At 38.7% G+C, this 25,884-nt stretch overlaps 2 protein-coding genes across 3 annotated transcripts in view; one reads left to right on the top strand and one right to left on the bottom strand.

Annotated features, from left to right (window-relative positions):
* LOC139114563 (uncharacterized) overlaps window positions 1-25,884 on the bottom strand; it is a 485,747-nt gene that overhangs the window by 23,090 nt on the left and 436,773 nt on the right. The window lies entirely within an intron of this gene.
* On the top strand, window positions 1,293-15,035 carry LOC139114552 (uncharacterized protein DDB_G0283697-like). Of its 2 annotated transcripts, none has more exons than XM_070676347.1 (8): window positions 1,293-1,529; window positions 9,748-9,885; window positions 11,547-11,696; window positions 12,154-12,190; window positions 12,802-12,827; window positions 13,599-13,688; window positions 14,027-14,128; window positions 14,463-15,035. In XM_070676347.1, the coding sequence occupies exons 2-8, from the start codon at window positions 9,763-9,765 to the stop codon at window positions 14,508-14,510; spliced, it is 576 nt and encodes a 191-aa protein (XP_070532448.1). In that variant the 5' UTR covers window positions 1,293-1,529; window positions 9,748-9,762; the 3' UTR covers window positions 14,511-15,035. The 2 variants fall into 2 exon arrangements, with proteins under 2 accessions (XP_070532448.1, XP_070532447.1); XM_070676346.1 differs by having other exon boundaries at window positions 1,295-1,529; window positions 13,599-13,700.

Genomic DNA, 25,884 nt, shown 5'->3' with positions numbered 1-25,884 from the left:
CTACTAGGGGAGTTTCTTCAATCCGGCAGAAACTAACTCACTACTGCGCAGACTCGAAGGTAACGCCTGGCCTGGGCTGTCAATTTCCAAATAGCTTTGTATGAGATAGGAGAGACACAAGAGACATAGTACAAATGATTTTATTTCCAACTTGAACCAAGTCTAAATAGACCCGTGTTTATGGTCACGTTCGAGTCTGTATGCCCTCAGCACTTCAGAAATAGCGTAGTGGTGTGAATATTCGCATACAGGTATCAATTTTCTTGTGATTTTCGATATAACATCGTCCAAATCGACTGAAAAGATAAATGTACTCAGTATTATTTCAATCTCTATATTGCTTTGTCGAGTTCGCCAAAGTCTTACCGTCTTTATAGATGCGCATTCTCGCGAGATCTCGTGTTAGGACCAGATGTCAAGAGTAAAGATATACAAACATTTATTCCCCATACAGGTCACTGTATGTTCTTATGTCCCCTCATGGTTTTAGTGTAAACATCGAGCATTTTTCCCACACATCCCCATTAATGTGGATATGACAGCTCTAGAAACCGAGTGTCACTCACCATAGGAGTGACGCAACGAGGTGAAGCAGAGTGCGAGCCACAAATCGATTCGAGAAAATTGACGGCCTCCTTCTCTTCTCGATTTTCGAGATAGAGTATTGTGTGCTAATAATACAATAGCGGCTCGAAAAACATTCACTTGAATCATGTCAGACTATCTTGCATACTTCTAGAGATTCCTCAAAATCTCTAAAATACAATGACAGCGCCACAAACTGTACCTGTTGATGTAATGTATCTGTGATCTCCAGTATTGCTTTCTCTGTTTGTAGGTAAAAGTTTCTTGTTCAATTCCCAAAATTAAAATGCCTGTTGATATGTCTGTACTCAGCTTGTCAACACAGCACTGCATGCAAGTCGCCGTATCCAATGTTGTCGTCTGCAGATGACTTAAAGTCCATTTGTCAATAAAATTACATTTTGTACACTAGCCTAGCAGTGCTTTGTATTTCAGCGGCGACATGTTTAAGGGAGAATAGAAAACATTGTAAAGGAACAAAATATCAAAAGTTAGGCTTACAGCTATTTCTCTGCCTTCTTATGTGTAAACAATCATTTTCTAGTCGTGCGGGCCATTACTCAGTTATTTTTAAATTGTATGTACAACAGGCCTAGTGCCTCTGATTGGAATAGAACCCGCTTCGTGGTCATGGAGACGAACGCCGCATAGCGCATTCTTGTCGTCGCTAGAATTCCATGGACAGAACGACGCGAGTGCGCAGGCGCACCCGAAGTTCCAACTCTCTAAAAAAAGAGAGCACCGAATTTATCTCCACATTCCGTACAGGTGTCGCCATGCTTTGAGACCGTAAAACAGCGCCGTGTTGACAGTAGCACGTCAAGGGTGACGTCACACAAACAGAGCCTTATACCGAAGACCGAGTGAAGGGGACAGCACGACTGGTGTCAAGTTTGCCATCAACTCCCTTCATCTACGACCCAGTTGCTCTTTTGAGTATAACGGTAAGTCTCTCTCTCTCTCTCTCTCTCTCTCTCTCTCTCTGAATCGTAGTATCGAATAGGTTCGTCGCTTGGTAGTACACTAGTGAAAACGTCCTTGGCATTTTTCGACATAATTTTAATACTAACGGATAGTTGGTGTAGTTGATATATTTCATTGACTGAGTCTAAAATATACCGAACAACTTTGTTGACATGATGCGACGTCCAACGTGGCATGGCAGGGATCATCGTGTGCAGCAAAGTGGCGGGTCTGTATTGTGGGTTTTCATGGCGTTGACGACGAGTTAGCATAACGCCTGTCAGCCGTTTTAATCAGACCCAATCAATGAGGCATGATCACCAACTGTCGCCGTTTAACTGCGTGTAGCAGCTTTGCTAATAATATTTGTACGCAATCAAGCAGGCTTTATTAGTCAGCGGAAGCAATGCTGGGGTAGAATATCTCCGGTCTGTAACTTCAATTTTGACGAGCAACCAGTGTAAAAACGAACACACGGTCCTAAAGTTTTGTTTGTTGTTTGTCGTGTAGGGTGTACATGAACATGACGGAATTCCCATAGCAATAAGGCGAAGTATTTCCAATATAAATGAACGGCTTTTGCCGTCGTAAGCCCTGCTTTGTAAACAATACGGGCCGGCGTAGCAACGCATTTGCTTGCGAGGTGATGGAGATATGAACAGGCGGTGATTCAGGCCGGGGATTCAGGCCACTGGGTATGTACTGCAGTATACACACGTCAACTGTTCATGCATGAAATATCGTTCTGTGCGGGGGAGGAACAACTCTTTAAAGCGATTGGCGGGCTAACATTGCCACGAATGAATTTATTATTGCTTTTATCAACCATATTTCGCTTCCATTGTGTTTTGAGAAACCATTTTGTTTTGTGAAAACGTGAGCTTTATGGAAAACCATATACCGAACACGTTTTCTGGCAAGTAAAATTTACTGTGACGGCCCGACGCATGCGTAATAAATGGACAACCCTGCAATTTACCTATTTTAATCAAGCAAATTACACGTACCTGGAGTAAAATCTCATTTCAGGAAATGTATTTCAAGCCAGCGACGATCAATCAGAGACGTCGACGTGACCCGGGTGGTATGAAACAAAGCACCGTTAAGCAGGGATGTCGACGCGAACAAAGTATGCGGTGACGCTGACTTTTGAATAAATACCTCCGTTTCTGAAGTTACAGCTGACAAACATGTGAAATAGAAATATTCTGTAGACACAGGGAATGCCACGCTGGTATTAATAGGGGAAATAATTGAATACAAATATGGCTTTCTGACATTTCTGCGTGCAATTAAGGGCTACTTTTTAATTATTTCGAAACTACACACCCCCAATTGTTACATGTGGTTACCATGTGGATAAATCTACATATTTTTCTGCGTCGTTTTTTCCTGGCATTCAATAAATATCAAAGAAATTGCATCCTGTTGAGAGGGGTTTAATGGCCAGGCTGTGTAATCATTAGTTGTGTTGTTACAGTACAATAAGCAGCGCAAAATATATGCCTTCCATGTAAGGAATGCGTGCGTCGACAATTATTAAGGTGGAGAGAGAGAGAGAGAGAGAGAGAGAGAGAGAGAGAGAGAGAGAGAGTTATAAAATGTGTCAAATCGATTGTTTTGTATTTCGGGTAATGGCGCTGCTTCATCGACAAGCTACAAACGCCTTCAAGTACCTTACCCGTGCTTATTCATTTGCTTCTGATTGTTGTAACTTTTCCTGGAGAGAAAAAAAGTATCGCAACAGGCACTTTTTACTTGTATACTTACAATGTAACTTATTCACACACTAAACTAAATGTTCGGAGAAAAGTCCCCCTTTCCATAAAATGACCATTGGTTTCTAATCGATCATTCAACGCTGATGTGATAATATTTTAAATTAACCAATAAGAGGCATTGACTACAATTTATCTGCTACTCTCGGTTAATGAGAACACAATCGACTCGAAATTATTGTTAGTGTTATGATATTTATGATAAATGACATGGATTCGCTCGAGTGCGCTTGCACAAATATTACTCTCAATGAAATTGACATGCAGATAAAACTACGATTTCTCCATTTTGCGGTGGATTTCCAAGCGTAGCATGAAAGAAATAGAGATGTTACTGTTGAGACCGAATAAAAGATATGTTTACTGACGTGTGTCCTAGACAATAAACATATGTTCGCCATCTTATATCGTCATCAAATCTCCTTTCAATCCCCTCTATTGATAGATTTATTCTGGCCTCTGTCCCACACTAGTACGCACATCCAACATTTAAAAAACCCCAAGATATAAATATCATAATCTATGTAGCGTTTTGGAATAATTTTGGTCGCGTGAGTATGAAAATATGTAGTGCAGTAAAGTACTGAACAAAAACAAAGTTGTTTGTAGTTTGTTTTGGTGAACAGAGACCAGTTTCGAATGAAATCTATCAATATAATCTGTTGGTTGCCATGGGAGACACCGTGAATGGGAATCGTCCCATATCGTTTTAGTTTCCACGAGAGCCTTGGGCGGTCAGGTCTGTTGGTTGATGAAGACGCGCAGTTTATAGCTATCAAATGCGGTTCCCGCTGTGTTGCCATGGCCAACACCGAACGCAAATACCCAGCATGCCTGCGAGCTATGCTTTATAACGAACCCCGAAAATAAACGAGCTGTCGTAGCGATAATGTACTACGCTGTAATCGTTAGTAACCATATCGACCCTGAAAAACATTGGAGAGATAAATGATTTCATATTTATTTGTGTTTGTAACACATGTCACAGCGATTTATGTCAGCTGATGGTCGCTGTTTGCGATTATGCGCAAGAGTTTCGAACGCATATGCATAGGAGATTTTGAGGTTATGTGTCTCTATACCAAATTATATGTGAACATTTAGAATATTATGGTCTGGCGGTGTAATGGAAATATTACCATTGTACAGATCGCTATAATATCGATAGCTCATTTTGACCGGTTGTCGTTGTATTTCAACGACATGAAACAATCGCATTAGAATCAGACGTAATACAATGCAATCATGCAAGGCGCTCACGACTTTCCACCATTGATATTATTCTTGGCTACTTTACAAATTGTTTTGTTTTGTATTCCACTGGCGTATGCGCTGAGGCATGTATTTCTTGTATTGAAAGTGTCGGTCTAGCGGGTGATTGATTGCTATTCCGAAGAAACAAGATTCAAGTCCATTAAACCTGTTGTTACCTCTGTGTTCATAATAAATTAATCTATTTCTGTGGCATGCAAATCTAGAAGAGGCGACATCAATTACATATGACTCCTCTATGTTCATGAATCTTTCTCTCTCAGTGTTCCCGCTTTTTTGTTTACCTTTACTCGCTTTTCAAGTAATATATGCTGATTGCGAAAATCAGATTTCACATATCAGCATTTTGCCAATCGAATCATGGCAAAACTATTCCAAATGTTTTCCCTTCCATACTGTGCAGTGCCCCCGAAACTGTGTACGCCCTCGGGATACAGTAATATACAACCGTCTTGACTTGACAACTATTGATCAGAATCAATCAATCAATCAATCAATGCGTGAGCCCCGAAGATCAAGAAACAAATCCCATTTAGATATAAAATAGCCGATATCCTAGACAACCCAGGGATGCCCTATCCAAAGCCCATTGCCTGGCTTAATTTGAAGAAATGAGTTAAGCAACTTTCAGATAACCAGGCTAAAAACGAAGTGTGGCCACCACACGACCATTGAACATCTATTACTCTCAAAGGGACACAACCAACCTCTAGAACTTGAGGATGGTGAGATCATGTACGAGAAAAGTAACCTACGAGCAAACAAACAAACGGACAAACAAACATTCCATTCGGGTGTTCCATGCAATGATTGTAATAATTTTTACAAACTAGACAATAGCAATGCAAGAAACTTGGCATCAGGAATGTACTCAGCTCGTTCATAGGTGATAATTCTTGATGGTAAAGCCCACTTGCAACACTCCTTGGCCTTGAGATATCTCTGTTGAACAGCATTAATCTCTGGACTCAGAGGGATTGAAAAATCACGGAAATATCGACCCTTATGTTTCTCTACGGCATCTGTTTTCAGTTTGACTTTTTTCCGGGTTTCTTTGACAATGTTTATTTTACTTTGGCTGTCCATTTTTCTCTCATGGATGGATAAATAAGCTTTACTTGGCTATCAGGAATGACGTATTGGGCGTCAGAGAATGACAAGTCAGGCAGGCATTGTCATCCCAGCCTAGTTACCTGGATTATCCCAACCAAGGTAGCTTGGCAAAGAGGTCATTTTTCTTTCATTCATAGGAATTTAGCCCATCCCTATTTTTTGTTTACTTGACACGCACTATCTGATTAAACATTACAGCAGTCTTTCATTTTCAGGTGGGCAAATTAAACAATCTTTTACGCTATATACGTCTGACGGGTAAACGCCTTGATTGAAACGCCGACGCAATGTAGACCGAAAACTACTGTACAACGAATTTGTCAACACAGTGTGATTATAGTCTATGTATCGTCGAATTATGGTGATGTCACGTGTTCTAATGTGATGATCGGTGACGTAATGAATGTGGCAATAACAATAATGACACTGTTCAAATATCACGACATATTCTACGTGACAACCTGTGGATTGCGAGGTCATTCTACCGTATATTCTGTCCACCGTACCTGTCACAGGGGGCCATTAAGAATTTAACCTCTGCATACCCAAATATATTGGAAGACCCCATTTTCTCCTAAAACGGTGACACCGATGTTTTTCACATTTCAATGTATATCATCGGCACCGTAATTATTTTCCATAACACAAGACAAACAAAGAATTGATGCCACAGGGAGTTGCCATAGCGACGAACACACAACCTAGGATTTAGTGTTATTGTCGACATTTATCAAATTGCCGTAACTGTGGTGATTTCCCGTGACTGAAAGCAGAGAGGGACGATCTTGTATCCTCTCGGGGCGATATTGTATCTTCTCTAGGGCAAACGTGTTCTCAGACTGTCTCTTCGATATAGTTATACCTTTATTTCGCAAGAAAATAACAACGTGAATTTACATACAGTACACGATAATACAACTGTAAATGATACTTATTGCATGGGAAAGTGACCTTGCACATGTTTCTTTTGTCAAATTCAAAGTCTATGGTCCCCTGTAAGAACCTTTGCCATTACCCTTATGAACAAAATATCGATCTCATTATAGTAAAAGGTTCACCAGCGAAGTATTATCTTTCTTTGTGTTTGTTGGCGATTAATCTTTCTTTCAAAACAACATCTTTTCAAATTTTTCTGTTTCGTTTTCATGTAATATTAATCAACTACATATACATGTTAAACCGACTATGACATCACAATAGCAATCAGTATTTTTGGGGGGAAATTGAAGTATCGCAATTATGTGTGTTTCAGCAGAAATTAATATCGCAAAAAGGTAAGACATATTGAACAAACGGCGAGATAATCTCCAGGCTCTATTTAATACAAATGTGTACCAATGTATTTTTGGGTGACAATGTGAAACTCCAGCCGAAACCCAGGCTATAGTTCCTCCAATGAAACATTTTAAATGATCACAATCATACTCTAGAACCATCTCTTTGAAATGAACGTAGTTTTCAAAACAAAATTGCACGCAATGCGATATCGAAATGTAAAAGAACTTCCGGAGCTGAATTCACGACCAATGATAACAGTTTTGATCTGATCTGAGAGGCCGCGATTGACAAGGCGAACTGTACATCTTGTATTTACCAATTAATTAGAAAGCCAAGAGACAGTAGTATCCATGTTGAAGCTACTATCGAAACTTATTTTTTCTGCCCTCTATCGACATTTCAAACTGCCATTTTTCATTACTATTTTGCAGTAGAGCTGAACGTGTACTTATTTTTATCGTCTATCTGGCTGGTTCTAAGTGTGTGTGTGTGTCTGTCTGTCAGTGTGGTGTACGCACGTGCGAATATATCATCGTATATCATCGATATTTAATCGTGACTGTAAACAACATCGATGATGTAAAGTGTAGTTGATTCCGTAATTTTGAGAGAGAGAGAGAGAGAGAGAGAGAGAGAGAGAGAGAGAGAGAGATCCCTAATTTTATAGTTGGATACTGTTTCATCTAACCTATCACGCAAAAAAGTATAATAAAAATTATTTACTGTTTCTTAAATAGCAATTTCGTTACATAGCATACAAGTAGAGGGCGCGTGTAATAATATTCATGTTTGATATTGATCTCTTTAGGGTGAAACTTTAATTGGCAAAGGCAAAACCTTGACCCATTTTTTGACAATGTGAAATTAAATGGCGAATGTGCATACTCAATAGATATCACTTTTCGTCCCACAAAAGATGAAACCATTGAAACAGATAATAACGTAATGAATGTTCCTGCATGCAACTAATATTGATTTCACAGCTGATTGTGAAGCACAAGCAATGATTCTGTAATTTTCATGTAATGTTGTAAACATAATTTTAACAATAAGATTGTTCGTTCCATATTGCCTCTCAATTTTGTTTAACAATAATGACGACAGCATATATATATATATATATATATATATATATATATATATACAAATAATTAATTTCAAGTACGAAGTAATAATAACTGTTCAAGTTTCATGCATCCTGCAATCTTCAGACAGAAGTGAAAGGATTCTTAGCTCTACACTCAAATTTACATGTTTGAGACGTACCATTATATATACTTACTATTATATATATATATATATATATATATATATATATATATATATATATATATATATATATATATATATATATATATATATACGAGAATAAACTGGTGAGTAAATAGCTTATAGGCGGGTATATTGTGGCTTGTGAAAGCCATGCTGAAACTTTTCGTTGCCAATTTAGTAGATTAGTTACCCGCAGGTTGAAATGAAAGAATTTTGATAAGCGGATCGATTCATATCATTCATATTTAAATATCTCAGGAAGGTTTTTGTAAAGGGGCAGTTATTTGATAACTAGTTCAGTGTGCTACAAGATTAATATCATACATACGAGAGAAGATAGAAGAATCTTTTAGCTTGTCGTTTTTATAGACTATGAGATTTGGTTTCTGAAAGAGGGAAATATCCACAAACTTTGCTGACGGAGAGTATGTTAAATAGTTGATGTATGGCTCAATTGTAGACTTTCCGGTCTCTTTTGTTTGTCAGTTATTTGGCACCTATTAATGGATGTAGAAATAAATGGCTATTTAGATTATTATGGATAGGTTATCAGGATGGTTTTGTTGTGCTATCACCGATGCATAAAATCGAGATGCTAAAATGTTAGAGGGGACCAGATTCTCTGTTGCGATCGCCTCCCAGGGGTCGTACTCAAAATGCACCCTCTTTATACAGCCTCAGTTTGGGATTCCCACTTCACCAGGTTGACTAAAGGTGTTTCTTGTGTCCCAGTCACTGCGTCTGCGCATGATCGACCATAGTGAAAGTGCATTGCCATAGCAACCTACCTTGCCAGCATCACAAGGATGTACCTTTGAGGTACATTGGATACATGATGCACAATATTGGACCAATGTACATTCTCCAATGATAAGCCTAATGACTTATTATCGGTTGATGTGCTCATTAATACATTTCATTTACATAGGAAATTAACAGTTAGATGGAATTAGACGGAGTTAATTAGTTTTTCTGTGCCTGTTCTTACGAAGTTTGTAGTCGATTAATAATTCTATCCTGTACACATCACATGCAGTGCCCGCCTTAGACCAATTGTTGCGCGACGTTGGACAAATTGATTTTAATAATTTAAAAGATAGCAACGAAAGGAGATAGAAATTAAGAAGCGGAAAGAATGAAGATCGACGCAAATGTAATTTTTGTGATCAAATATACTTTCTGAAGTCACTGAGTAGACTTCTATCATACGGTGTCTTATTTAATCATTTTATCAAAAATCTGACGAAAGAGTCATCGACCTGTCCGACAGTAGGCGACAGCTGCCTGTCTGTCTACGCATAGACCCTAGATAAACAGGATTTTGGGATTAGATTGAGCAACTCCATAAAAACGAACAAAAGTACTGGAAAACATGTCAAAAATAATCACCGATGTACCTTTTAAAAACACAAGCTGACACTGGTTTGGTTTGTTGTGTCAAAGGTCAACTGTGAAGTTCATATTTTTTGTCTTTTTCTTTTTGCAGTACTTGTTCTGTGCAATGGCCTACTCACATCAAACCCACACCCAGCGTCTCTTCGCCTTGATGGGCTCTGACGATGTGAAACTGAACGACAAACGTTACATGCAGAAATTGAAGAAGAGGATCAAGGAAGACCATGAGGTAAGCAATTCCTGCTGTCTACGTCACAAAAACATGGCGCGGTGTATCGACATGCCTTCATCGTGTGTGAAATTTGCAATTTCAAATAATATGAGAATGGTTTACGAACCCCTATAATAATCACCTCTTCAAATTATCATCTTGTGTAAGACCGTGCTTTTTGACCACACGGTCACAGAGATAAGTATCGCAACGCTAACACTGTCTTGTATACGTCAATGCAATGTATAATTCTTGGTTTGAAAAATTAACAAAAATCATGAATTTCAAAATGCCTCCTCTATCTCTCTCACAGTCACACCTGTGGGAAATGTAGGCTTAATACTTAGCAGATTATCAAGTTTAAGAGGGCGCCACGACTTGTAACTTCACTATCCTGTCAAAATATTATTGTTCAGTGTTACAATAAAGCCATCGGTTCACGTCCAACCTCATTATTGTGAACATATTACTTACATTTTTACTACGTAACTGAGGAAAGATCTGTAGATACGCACATAGCAATCTGATAGACTAAGTGTCATTGATTCACAGATCGTCTGAAATCGTCTGCAAACACCAAGGTACTGATAAATTGATTAATCCCATTGGTTCGTACCGCTTAACTATTTACAGTAAATTAAAGGCCTGCTGATCCTGTTTTGCAAAGAGCTTCGACAGTCAACCGATTTTGCACATTTTCTTCCTCATTGAATCGCTGTTTTGCGAGCTCCAATTAATTAAGATCAAGTTTTAATCCATGGAAATCTGCTAAAATCTGCTTCAGTGTAAGCTAGGATTAACTTATTTCTGCGTGATACAGTGTTATTTATCTTTGTTGATCTGCTTACATGACGCAAATTTCTTTTTCGCCGCGGGTTGTGTGCAAAGTAAAGAATTTCTTGTCTCCAAAATAACGCGAAGTATGTCGCGTGCGGGCGCACTGCCGTGTTAACGCAGCTCACCACTTTTACCACGCAGAAAACAGTGGTATTGAACGCTCAAGAACTGACTTATAGCATAGCAAAGGCTAACGAATATTTCTTCTACATCATTATTATGCTTCAACTTTAGAAACTTAGGTCCACATTTTCCATTGGAAAACATGATGTAGAAATCGAAGAGCATTATTTTTCGGTTTTGTGTACAAACGCTCTTATCCCAATGTCTCTTACGAAAATGTAGTAAGTCTTCGAGCGCCGCTGACGCTGGACTGGGGAGTGCCAAAAGTTGGGATCGCATATTGTCGCTTATTCCAACACCGTCATTGTACGGTCACGCTGTATGACTGATCTTCAAGCTAGGTGTCGCGGCTTAATTTGACATATATGTTACCAAAAGAACGACTGAACTTCAGCAAAAAGTCTTTTTATGGACCGCGCGGTCCAACCATGATTCCGACGTCTGCGACGTTCTGGTCGCTCGAACTAAACTATCTGTCATGTAGACGATAGTTAGGTTCTGGAAAGTGATATTGATAAGCGGTGGATCCGGTCAACATCAAGTTCATGAAACTTCTTTGGCTGTTCCTGTTCCGTATACTCTTGTTTTTTTAAATACAATGGCAATACCAACAGCAATACGTCAGAGAAGTTCAGTGCGATATTAAGTTTGCCGTAAATTGACCGATTCATCAGTTCTCGAAATTTAGACTTTATATTTACTTTTCCCCCCTATTACAGTTGAAGCTTAAACAGAGAGAGGAGGCGCTAGCCTTGAACGAGGTTAAACGGGAAAAGAGACTCATTTTAGGGGGCGTCATTTCAGCACCGATTGATGAACTCGAGAATACGCAAAGGCGGTCCGCAGAACGAAAGAGAAGGAAAAAGAGGGTAAGATTGTAAAGAAATTTTTCTCCACTTTGGATTACCCTTCATGAAAATTGATAAATCTCAGTGCTAAAGCGATAGCAATAATTTCTCTCAGAAAAAGTGTCTTGCCACAAAGGTTGAATTGAGTGCACGGAGCGATATTTAGCAAGAATCTTATCATTGAGTAGTACAGTTATATTTTGAACAAGATTCGCAAATTCACCTAAAGTGAACATTGAAAACAAAATATTTAAAGAACTAAATGTCCAAAATTCAGTGTCTCATACACATGCAAAATGACTTCTTTTTATCCGTGCAACATTTGTTTCAAAAAAGAACACAATGAATGAAGACAATGAATGAAGAACAAACGTGATAATTGAAATAAGGAAATGACAAACCTCTCTCTCTCTCTCTCTCTCTCTCTCTCTCTCTCTCTCTCTCTCTCTCTCTCTCTCTCTCTCTCTCTCAATCACAGAGAAGTTCAAAGTCGTCACAAGAAGGGGAAAATCAAGGTACCATCCTTGTAATAACACTCTTATAAAATATGTTCATACCATGTGTTGAACTGTCCTGAAGCTCAAGTCCTTTCCTAGTTCGGCTAAACAAGCTGGGTCAGCTAGCGTTTCGCGATGCGTTGGCATGCAGACCCGTAGGTTCGTCAGACCATTGAGGGCACATACATAAAGGGCCGAGATCAGAGGCTGTGAAGCAAAGCAGGGGTGCGTGAGAGTCTATCCACGAGTGTGAGAAAGAATGTATTTGTGACACTGCACAATTAGCTAACTGTGTGTATCAATCATGTATGCGTGTAAAAGTAGGTTGGATTTAGGTAGAATACATAATTAATTTAAAATCGTTCAGTTGTGCCACGGTGAAATTACGATAAGTTCAAGTGTAGTAGAATTACTATGGAGAGCCTCAGTGGACAGCTTGCTACTGCGTAATGATTTGCGCCCTCTAGAGACAACATTTCAGGCAAAATTGACTTTTTCAGCGGTCGTTGAAATCGATGTTTATCATCACAATAGACTTTCATACAAGTAAGGGTGAAGTGTAACTTTCTACAATTGCAAATGAAATGGACATTTCTTTTTTTATCCGTTCTTTAAATTTCTCACCGTAGACGAAACATCCACAGAAGCCGGGAAGGTAAGTTTCGTCAATACACCTTTTATTTTTCTCAAAGATACTACAATTTCCGACCCATCTAGCCTTTCTCTGATTTTGTTCCAAGCAAGCGTAGAAAAAAAATAAAGAAACGAAAGCGTTCAATACAATGTACCAGATCTTCGGGGTTTCAACTACTTTAACGTTTAATCAATTACTTAAACGGGACACTAACTTTAACGTTTGTTAATACTTTCATTATTTTTGGTTTTTGCAAAACAAGATCATTTTCTTATACTTCTCGCTAAGGTATTTTGAAATCTAAAGCACGTGGGCCTTACCAACACAATCCATTGTGTACAAAATGAAGTGTTACTGTTGACAAATGAATTCTAACTCCGGACTAAAATTCCATTTTCAACAGTGACGTCATACACACGTACAGGATTCGTTGAGAGGTTGTATTGTATAGACATGTCGTCAACATGATTTCCAGAGTAGAACAAGAAACTGTATTCAAAATAAGAACGAAAATGCTGCAAATGTATGAAAGGGCGCAGATGACGAAGTGTTATTTACTCGTCTCTGCATGCACTCATTGAATTTGTATATTTCGTTGACTGTTGGAGTCTCACTCAGTATAATTTAGTTAAACAAGATGTAAAAAAATTATGTTTATCTTGTAATTTCTTCAACTTTATCACAGACTGTTTGTATCCGAAAAGGGTTACAATATTGGCCACTCTAAAGTCTCGTGAAAATGTTCGTTTTACGCGATGTTTACGAGCTGTTGAAATATATCTTTCTCTGCAGAGCTCTGCCAGTGATCGCAACAGCCGTCTCTCACGGCATACTCCGGCCGACGACAATAAAGATGTGGCGTCTTCGGACACGGACACCAAGGTAGGTGAAGAGGTGCGTACAGACTACAGAACACAGAGGGCGCCAACATATGCTCGAGTTGGAAATAATTATCAAATATATGGCACAAAATACTTTTGCATGTATTGACGCTTAACGGAAATGTTATGGTCAACGTCAGCTCAAGAAAAGCGCGTAAGAAATTTTGAAAATAAGCTGAGAGTTTGTAAATGATAACCGGAGAGGTTTGAAATAGTTAAAGAGAAATCCACGCAACACACGGAAGATAGAACGGCTCGACAGAATTCTAATTTTCGCCCTTTTGAAAAAGGCCAGACCTATATCATCATAATGTTGTTTTTCCGTCTTCCCATGAACAGAACAAACAAAGTGTTGACGGTGATCAGACTGAACAAGATGACAAACTTGAAACGGAGAGGGGAAAGACGCCCTCATTACTGTACGACCTACAGGATGAAGAGGTATGCTACAGTCGGGATGGTGTGATCGCTTGGACATTATCTGTTATGAATATAAGTCATAAAAAGCTGCCAACATTTTAGGGAATATGATAGATCTGAGGAAAGTAGGACACGAAAGAGCTGACGCTAATCTAAGCAAGACGTGGCCAAAGTTTGCTGTTAGTTGAACACCTGAGGGTTATAAAAGCGTGACAGGTTTGCATTAGCGAACGTTGAGGGTGTCACCTTACCAGCCTACCTGCTGCATACAGAGCTGATAACGAGGACGACCCCCAACGGTCAAGTCATTTTAAAAAATAATTCACTGATCCCTGTTTTATTTTTTCTCTTTCAGTCTGTGTCTGGACTCTACGCCGTGGCAGAGAAGCTAGTTCACAAATGACGCAAGTGATGACGTCCATCTGGATCAGTCGCACTTTTCCAGTTTTACGCACTTGACATAAATCAATTGGCCGGGCTTGGTAACAATTGGCGCGGCGAGCGGAAACTGTGCCTCTCCGACACGGAGCTGAAAGTGAACGTAATTGGCATTTCCTGTTCTCAAAGCCGTTTGACGTGACCACTATTTTTTACCAATGAATCTGAACACTCAAAATGATCTACATTTTATTTGTCGCTTGAGACTTTAAGCCTTAAAAATTGCCTTTGGGAGATTTATAAGAAAGTTTAAATTCTATTTATCGCTAAATCTCAATTTAACTAATAATTTTCTGTTTTATTTGAATTTATCGCCTCTTACCACTGTATCGTCTTTGGCAAATTGCAGGCATAAACGGATTATCAGCATTAGTTTGTTTTTCACAGTAAGGATCGTATTTTCTGTACTTGCACGTTTTAGTTCTCGATTCATTGCTTGTTATTTCACTTTATTACATAAAACCTGTTCCCGCAAGGAGGGAAGAAGTAATACTTGTTTATGCGGTGTGTTTTTTGAATTCGCAAATATTACACTTGGCCTGAGGGCAAGCAGGAAGACCCCTTTATGTCAGTTTCAAGTACTGTTCGATATTGTTAAACCAAATCTGGTTTTCCGATTATGGTTGGTTCTCCAAAGCGTCTTCCTTCAGCCGTGGCTCTGTAAAATTTTACCGCACGGCAGTACACAAAATTATGCGACTCCCCCTCCCCTTTCCCCGCAGACTTCTATGACCCGCATGTGAAGTACCTTTTTTCTGTGCCTTGTCTGTCTGTCTGTCTGTTTGTATGATCTCACTCTTTAACTTTTTTCCTCCACGTTCTCAAAATCTCGGGAAGAGCGAGAACACGTCAGTTTGATCATTGGCGCAGGATCCTTTACCTTGTTATCTCTCTCTGTCGCTGAAAAGTAGTAAACCACAGGGCCATAAGGCACTACTCGCCGGACGAACGCAAACTCTCACCATGGCGCACAGAAAAAAAGTGGGGACAAGAGTGATCTCAAAAAGGTGTTTAATTTTATACAAAGCAAAAGTGCGCACATGTTACCACAAGCGCTTCGACAAAACAGAATGAAGCACAAATGTTAACTTTTTCTTTCATATCGCACAAACATTTCATTTTAGTTCATTCGTATTCAGAACATTAAATGTAGACTGCGAGGAAAGATTCATATTTACTTCAAGGCTCGAGTCGTCTTGAAAAATTAGTCTGAGTTGTTCCACTTCAAACCACCATATATTGTTGCCAATTCGTGTATGATATTAGCTTTGACTTTATAATGATGTCTCCGATCAAGATTCGAGATTTCGGTTTTCTCTTGTGTGTAACAGAGTTGAAGTTGAAATCAGATCAGAGTGACTTCAAAATAAAATACGCCCGTAATATTTTAAAAGAATCGGCATTCGTGCCATGTTCTGGACGAATACTTACTATAGTAATCACGTGCATGGGCTGGGAAGGCAGGATTCCGGTAACACCATTAAATGGACAACATGTTTGTGTAGAAATAAGACAAAAATGGAACCCGGAAATAGGTTCCAAAATATCGCACTTCCGACATTAAAATGTTGACTCAAGTAAGTGTACATACGTACCCGTCCATGTTTAATTTTCCTCTAAAAGTTTTCCAGGGACAAAGATGAACGCAGTGAAGTGCTTGTGTACTACTAAATATTGAAGTTTCCCCTACAATGTTATACAGAATTGTACATTCGAAATAATCGTCGGTCTATTCGTTCATACTTGGAAGGAAATCAAATCGGATTTATTTATATGAGACAATTTACTTTGACTGAAACCTAGTATAAATTAGAATCTTTATTTACCATTTTAACTGTGTGTGAATGAGACCATTTTGTCGATCGCATAAGTTAATGTGCACGAGCGTGCGCGATCAGAAGCAGATTAGTCAACGAATCAGTGATGTCGAGTCATACAGTTGTTAAATTCAGAATCATAGATCACATTTGCAAAGTTGTTCAATTAATGAGATGTGTTGCGACAGAGATCCCTCTTAACGAGGGTATTGACATTTGGTTGAAGGATTTTGACAGTCAAACAGATCGTAAAAGTGATAAGAGAACTACTTGCAAGCAACATTTATTAATTTCACCTTTTTCACAATGTGGATTGCCGCATTTTGCCAGAGGGAATATGCAGACAAACTTTGTCTTTGGCATTTTTATCAAACGGGGCACTGCCCTAACTATGATTCGTGTACACCCTGTACACCAACACCCTGTTGCCCTGATTGTGAATCGCCGATACATTCCATGGTAAGGTCACCAAGCATCAGATAATTGCCACGTTTCGCTTATTTTTTAATTCGTAAAATTCACCCTCACACACTTCCTTACTGCAAACTCCTCTTTCATTATTCAACGCGGAGACGATATTTTTATGTTTCAACACCATCATATTTATTTACTTGTAGTGACTAAAATTTATTTTCAAAATGAAATGGTCCTTGAGAATATGAAAAGTCAGGGTCCGAGTCCTCCGTGAGTCCTCCGTGTGTCTGCTTCTCCCCCCCTCTCTCTCTCTCCCCCTCTCTCTCTCTCTCTCTCTCTCTCTCTCTCTCTCTCTCTCTCGCTCTCTCTCTCTCACACACACACATACCCCTTTCTCTGTCACTCGCTCCCTGTCTGTCTCCGTTGTCTGTCTGTCTCTCTGTCTCTCTGACTGTGTCTTTCTCCCCTCTGTCTGTCTGCCTGTGTCTAGCTGTCTCTCTTTCTCTCCCTCCCTCCCCCTCCACGTGCACGCACACACACACACACACACACACTTTCTCTCTCTCTCTCTCTCTCTCTCTCTCTCTCTCTCTCTCTCTCTCTATCTCTCTCTCTCAGTTCTGCGGATAATATGCATGGTTAATGCGTCGAATAGATTTTTTAATGAAAATATTTAAATAGTTCGCTGTGTCTCTAAAATTTATGATCGTCAAACCATTGTCAATACTTTAACGTGAAGTCGTACCATGTAGTCTTGGTAATTTCTAGACCGCCCTTACCTTCAGTGTAAATTTGACATTCAGAGTTGCTCTAAACAGAGCAATGCCCGGCGGGCGTGCAACGCATTATTTGTAGAAAGTCATTCAGGCAGTCTAATTCCGTCTCTATGGAGAATTTACATCGGCGAAAAAAGAGGCAGTACGCCCGTTTCCTTTGATGCGTTGTTTCGAGCGCGCTTCACGTAGGAACGGGTACAGCGTCAGACGCAGTTACGCACAGATAATCAGATTGTCAAGTTCATTTCGCAATTCTTATATGCAAAATTGGTGACAATAAAGATAATTTCGAAAATTATGGAAGAATTGCTTTTGTTGCTAATTAAGATGTCGTTTTCTGAATCATTACAAAACCGACTGACGTTAGATACATTAGTCCTAACCAAAACTCTCCCACGGGAAGGCGTTTCAACTGCGCGCGCAGAACTCTCACATCTCAGAACTTTTTTTCTCAAAGAATCACGTGTGAAGGGACAATAAAATCAGATGTACAGACGGCGAAGGGATAGCCCATGTACATAGCTGTTGATACTTATGGCGCATCTTTGGAGACCATAGAGTGTATCAATGTAGTTAAAAATATAATGGTAGTTTACTTAATGAAACATGATGCAACTAAGCTTTATACGCAGGCTTTTGGTGAATTCAAACTACACGTGACTACTTTTGCTTGGTTGAGGCACTGTCCTGGAGGGACCGTTGATAAAAGTTGTATGCTTTCTGTCAAACAGAATTTACGTACGTATGGACGGACGTACGTACGGACTTACTGACGTATGTATGTATGTATGTATGTATGTATGTATGTATGTATGTATGTATGTATGTATGTATGTATGTATGTATGTATGTATGTATGTATGTATGTATGTATCTATCTATCTATCTATCTATCTATCTATCTATCTATCTATCTATCTATCTACATAAACGAATGTATCCGAGTACCACAGAATTTCTGATAATTGTAAATTTATGCAAAATTACCGAACGTTCCCTTGTGATTCCGACCCAACGTTTAGAATTTATAACGATAAATATATGCGCCATACTTTATATCAATTTTTCAACCGAAATTCAGTAGAATGAGGTGTATATGCTCAAAATTGTTTCTCGGCATCAGTTAAGAACATTCAAACAACGGAAAATCGTCTCCTCGAAAATCACTTTTTTTTTAAATTAGGATATTTGGTGGAGATATTCTTGAGCGAATGTTTAGCGATAGGAAATGAAAACTTTTGTACTTGTTCACTATCTTTGGCTAGATTTTGAAGTGCAATTAAATGATATGATTAATGGCGTAGTTTAATGATACATGAAGGGGATTATCTCTTCTAATCGTTTTAATGTGGCTTTTTAAGTAAATTTGATAGATAATCCCCTGCACGACGTACTTGTGATAATGGACCTCGTGATTTTCATTTTTCAGAAAGAGTTAGATTATCCTAACTGTCGATGTCATTCAAGGATTTTATGCGAGCCTTTAATGCATTGAAATACAGATTACAGTTAGTGCTGAAAGCGTTCCAACTTCAGGCTAAACTTAACAATCACCAGGATTTCGTTTACGGGTGATCAGATACATGCGAAAGCGATTAATGGAAGGGGAGTGTGGTAATGATGTTTGATTGGGAATGCCGTGTCACGGAAAAGAGAAGGAGAGGGGACAGAGATGGGTAGAGACAAGATGTGAGACAGAAAGTCATTTAGACAGGAAGCAAAGAGAGACAGACTGACAGACAGACACACACAAAGTCATTAAGACAAGAAGCAAAGGGAATGAGAGTGAGACACACACACACAGAAAGTCATTGGGACAAGAAGCAGAGAGAGAGAGAGAGAGAGAGAGAGAGAGAGAGAGAGAGAGAGAGAGAGAGAGAGAGAGAGAGAGGGGGGGGGAGATGACATTAATAAGTCAGCCACCAGAAAACCGTGTAGAACAAATCTACGTGTACGGAGAATAGTAATGACAGACACAGATATGCATAAAGTGAAGATGGATAGAAAAAAGTCAAGAGATTTTTTGAAAACACCTATTAGTCTCTCCTTTAGTCATACAATGTTGGCGAAACTAGGAATAAAAACAACTCGTCTGTTTAAGCAAAGCCTTTTCACTCTTTGTTGCCTGCCTCGTTATGAATCATGCCTTAGAGTCCAATAAGCTCTAACTTTTCTAGTTTTTTCCGTAACTTCTATTCTGTCCGTGACGTACAGTTTGATGTGCTACTCCCAAAATCATACGGAAATCATCGGCGTTTTACTGGTCTACACTACTGTTGTGTTGTATCATCGCTGACAACAAGTGACACTTTGTCTTGGCAAAATTCATTTGTCAGCAATGACGTAGAATGCGTTGCATTGGCAAGGCTTGTAATTTTGTATTTCAATATACATCTATTTGCAATATAAATTGGTACTTTCAAACCATGGAACGTTTCATCACTGACGTTTTGAAATGATGACACTCATTCGTCGTATCCTGCCAATAAATATATATGAACAAAGTCCAGGAACTGGGCAAGCGGGGAGCAGGCCAAACCAACTTTTAAGCATTATGAGTCAATTCGTTCTAGCATTATAAAGATAAACGGTAATACACGTTCTCTCTTAATGTATTATTATTTATCATTTACAGAACAAATTGACTCTAAATGAAATCAAAATTACAGTGGATATGCATTTGACCTGGTCTTGGCAGCCTCAAGTTCATGGTAATTGCTCAGTGGGAATTTAAATGACAGGATATGCCGTATATTAAGTGTAAACATTTAAAACCTCAGTGATAAAAAGTTCAATGGTTTAAATGCAACATGGGATTTCGGGCGACCTATTTATATTGTTGATAGATAATTTAGCTGAAAGTGTTGAAGCAGTGAATTTTTAAAAATGTCCACCACTTCATTGGAATTCTATTGAGCTGATTTTTTTTTTCACAAACAAGTCTATATTGTAATTTCAAGAATGTCCGTTTCCTGTTTGTACATGTACTTGACAATACCCATATAATTTGAATGATGTCAAACAGCGATAAGTGTGTTCCAGTGAAATTACAAAGCATTCATTTCCCCGGCAACACGCTGAGTAAAGTAGGCCGCCATATTGAAATCATGTCTTCCTCGAGCCGGGTTTAAATTGTTTCATTAAATTGCATGACAGATGTCAAGTCTATGTACATCTTTACATGGAATCTGTCTGAGTGTCAGTTTCGTCACTCTCCTTTTTATCCCCATGGGCCATGTTCAATCGACAGGCACTTGTCAAACACTGTTCGTTTGTTTTTCTTGTCAGAGAAAGAATAACAGCTTGATCAACGTTCAACGACAAATGGTAAACAAGAAGACGCATTTATCATCGTCGCTTTATTTCAGGCAGTATCATCACTCGTTCATCGGTTAGACTAGTTAAAAATTAATTACCAATACAGTATTTTTTCTATAATCTCGACATGCAGTTGGTTAAGAGGCGCTTTATGCTATGTAAACTCTGTATTACTGTGATACTGAATCACTGACCATGAAAGGTCATTTGCATATTGCGTAGTGTTACATGCGCAACAGATGTTCTACTTTACGAATACTTTTGCGTATAGCGCTTGACGTTTTTTAAAATTCAACATTAAAATCCATGCGTCAATATTCCCCTAATAAACAAAACACAGAGCTGTAATTCACTATTTTAGCCCCATTCTCAAACGGGTCTCGATTACGACTCGTGGGCCCGTTTTCCGTTTTGCGTAGCTGGCGTGTCCGTGCATACATTCCACTTGCAAAACACTGCCTATGTTAAAACACAGAGAAACATACTAGTAGACAGAGTCGCAACGCTTGCATGCCTTTTGTTCCATGGTCGTCTCGGTAGACTATTGGCTTTTCATATTAAAATGAGCTTCAAAGGTGTTAAACATTTTGGAGGCTTTGTTTGTGGTTGATAATTACACGAGATTATGCGAAAAATACGACGAGATGGCATCGTACTGCCGGTCGCGTAGCAACCATAGTTACTTTGTGAGCTCTCAGGCCAGAAACACTGCTTCACACCAATCAAAACATAATACGCCAGCAGTTTCATAAACATGTCCTTCCTTGACGCACGTGTAAAAGACGGTATGACAGACCGTAAACCATTGAGTAAAACCAGACAGTATCGATAAAAGACTTTCAAATTTGGTTCAAACACACTCATTATATATTCATAAAAATATGAGAGGAATTTTTAAAACGGTAAAACTCACTTTCCTGAAGCTCAAAACACTCCCGTTTTCGCCAGCACATCAATTCCGCTCAGCACCACACGACAACAACAACACAAACTTTGCCGAAAATACTTTCGCTTAACAATTGGCGAAAATCCGAATTACCGGAGGATGCATGGTCGGCACTTTTCGGAAAAGAGAGGCGAGAGCAACCTGAGGCGAGGCGAACATGGATGGGTTACGTAACCGCTTCACGCCTTAAACAATACCCGTTGCCACTCTGGCTATGTTTCTCTGTGGTTAAAAATAGAATTTTAATGCACGAATAATTTATTCTTGAAGCGCATGTGTTATCTTGTATTCTACAGTGTCTGGTCTTTGACCTTCAAACGCTTTCATGCACGTCTAAATACTAATATATGACAAGAAAAGATTTCCTTTATCCGGATACTTGTTTTGGATGGTACATCTCGCAAACAAAGCTTCCAAGAATCATCTTCATCGAGTTGTTTACTGTGACGCATACAGCGAATCGGCGACCACATTGTCAGCATCTACCCACACGCTTGATTTACATATTTATCAAACCATGCCCTTTGAAAGTATACCTATATGAACAAGTCAGGCCGATAATCGTATACAGTTTTGATTTGCATATACGTTTATGACGTATCGGGCGGTTTCAAATTTACTTTCAAGTGCACTTTGCATATTACATTTATAAATGTTTTCTTGGTGGCCTAGTGGGACAGAAATAATCACAACGAGGAAAGATACCGGTGTTTATAGACAGTTAATAACTTTTAAAGACATGTCAAATGGCCGTTTTCTCAGAAGTTGAGAGTCGCGTCCAGATACAAGCTATATTAAAGAATAAGATAAGCAACAACTGCCATGATCATAAGTTTCAGTCTCAGTAATTAGTCAAATTACTTTAAAAGAAATTCCAACCTCGACATAAACATTTACCGTTTGTAAGCATAATTCTTTGTTGAACAGGAAACAGATATACTTCTAAATAGCATGATCGATGGTGAATGTCTTAGGGTTATTTGATCTCAGTGACCAATATCGACCGACAATGAAGAACCAATCACATTAATACGGTGTATGCTAGCTTTACGAAGTGCTCGATGCAATTTCCTATGTTATGCTACACAATTGAACACTGTGCTAATATTTTACATCTGTTTATTGTGGCGATTTCCTTGTTGACAAAAATCACGGGGGTAGCATTTGGGAGAAGATGACTGATGAATAGTGTACTTATATATCAGTTATATCAGTGAGACGTACATGGTATGTAGACACATAGAAACAAATATGCATACATACATAGATGAACACATTCATACACGCGTATACATATACATATAGATAGATAGAGACATACATACATACATACATATTACATACATACATACATACATACATACATACATACATACATACATACATACATACATACATACATACATACATACATACATACATACATACATACATACATACACACACACACATACATACATACATACATACATACATACATACATACATACATACATACATACATACATACATACATACATACATACATACATACACACATCATACATACATACATATATACATACATACATACACACATACATATACATACATACATACATACATACATACATACATACATACATACATACATACATACATACATACATACATACATACATACATACATACATACATACATACATACATACATACATACAGACAGACAGGCAGGCAGGCAGACAGACAGACAGACAGACAGACCGACCGACCTACCTACCTACCTACCTACCTACCTACCTACCTACCTACCTACCTACCTACATACCTACCTACCTACCTACCTACCTACCTACATACATACATACATACATACATACATACATACATACATACATACATGACAGATAGACAGACAGACAGACAGACAGACAGACGATATATCTCACGTACACAATATCTCTTCATGACTGTAATATGCAACCCGACAATGAAACTTACTGTTCAACCTTTGCTCACAATTTGTATGTAGGCTATGCAAAAGTATCCATTATACTCACTTCAAATGGACGTCGATATTTATTTATAATTTTAAACAACAAAATTCATAATGAAATTGTTTTATCAAAGCAAGGAAGGAAAGGCGATTCGAGTTATTTAAGCTTATTTTCTTTCAAGCGAAATATAATTGTGTTTCATTTTCAACGCTGATGTAATGCTAGAAGCTCTTGAAAATACAATGGATGTCATTGCCACTTTCATCATTATTGAGATCTTCAATTTTACATGCCAATTTTGTGATTCTAGGATTCCAGGATGCCATTTTTAGAGACAGCGAACGTACAGAGAATGATAAAAATTGTACGCCGATGTTGGATAGAATTCGCGCAGTATTGGCAGGAAATTGGCCTAACGAAAGTCAGTTATAATTTTGAAATTAGAATGATCTTTTTTATTAGTTCAAACCTTGAACATTACTGACCTTTACATGAAAATGACATTTTAAAATAAATCTCTGAACTTACATTTGCATGGATTTTTCCATTGTTAAATTTTGAGGTCGAGTGCGTGTTAATGAGTACGAACACTTCACTTTGGGATTGAAAATGCTCAGTTAAGTTTCATAAAAGAGCCAAAGGCGTAGTGACGGTACATCAAAAGATTTCGACCAATTTCTGGTTGCACTTTGCTTCTAACCAACCTGTTATCTCATTGCAACAAAACTTTGAGCTCTATAGGTGGAAATGTCTCATTCTCTGGGCCATTGAACTCCCGCTAAACCGTTAAAGTTTGTTGAATGTACGGATCCTCCGGCTGGACTTTTTTATTCCCTTGCGTTCATTTAATGACTTTAAGTGCTCCCCTAGGACTTTCAAAAGCGATCTGTGGGCGTTTAGAATTGCAATCAATCGATCAGAACGCCATTTTCTGCACGATCGTCAGGTTTGCGCTAACGTGATCACTGCTGGCCCATGGGTCATGCGTGTCGTATTTGTCGTTATTCGGAAGGGCCATTTTCTTGTCCGGCATGTTTGCACGGTTCTCGCGTACGGGTGTCTTGGAAGACGTCCTGAAGTGTCGGGAAAAGTTCCCAAGTTGACGTGTTCTCAGCATCGCGGTTTCAAGTGCATTTGATCATTCTCAGGCATCCATCGAGGTCCACTACATAGCTATCAACTCTTTCACACTGTGAAGGCGGACACTGCAAAAGGTCGTTGGGGCTGACCTTCAATCAATCTGCCCTGCGCTTCAAAATGTCCCCTCTCAGATTCGCGTTGATTTACAAGAAGATTGTTAATCAGAAATGGTCGTTTTATTTTTTAAGTGGAAATTCAACGACGCCCACCCATATCATGAAACAAGCACTGCTCGGCTAAAACGTGAATCGGTGTCATGCCAACCACGAGCGAGGTATGAAGACAGTTCCGCAATTCCGGTGGCGGGTGAAATATTGGTTGAGAAACCCGTTGATTGTAGGGTAAATGTACGGCGTCCCTTGCAACGCCGATTGATGTAACCAGGACTTGTTGCTTAAATTATCTTACCCGTTCGTTTATACATGCATCATAAAGCTATTCACCATCTAAAACATAGCACTTAAATCTCCGTACACCTACAGTTTAAATGTAGGACATGGCTATAACTTTTGCTGACATGGCTATAACTTTTGCTGAAATTTTCGTTATTTTTGTCGCGTGAAACATGTTCGTGTTTTAATCTATCTCCCTAAAGTGCGTTGAAATAAACAGCATTAACCTTAGTATTGTACAAGAGAATACTTTTGCCAAGCGAATACAGTCGTTAACTGTAACATTTGGCATTGCAGTAAAGGTTGAACACCAAGCAGTTTGACATGGTTCTGGGAGTAGCACCTAAAACTGCATCTTTCTAATGAAAACAAAATGGGGAGTACATAAAACTTTACAGCTTTATTTCTTTCCACAATCTTTATTATATATATATATATATATATATATATATATATATATATATATATATATATATATATATATATATATGAAAGTAACATTAATATGATCAAAAATTCACATCAATTTCAGAAAAATATCAATTTTCTAAACTTCAGCT

This window comes from Ptychodera flava, chromosome 16 (assembly GCF_041260155.1).
Source record: "Ptychodera flava strain L36383 chromosome 16, AS_Pfla_20210202, whole genome shotgun sequence".
Classification (NCBI taxonomy): Eukaryota; Metazoa; Hemichordata; class Enteropneusta; family Ptychoderidae; genus Ptychodera; species Ptychodera flava.
The sequence above is the reverse complement of the archived record's forward strand: the minus strand, read 5'-3'. Positions and strand labels throughout refer to the sequence as shown.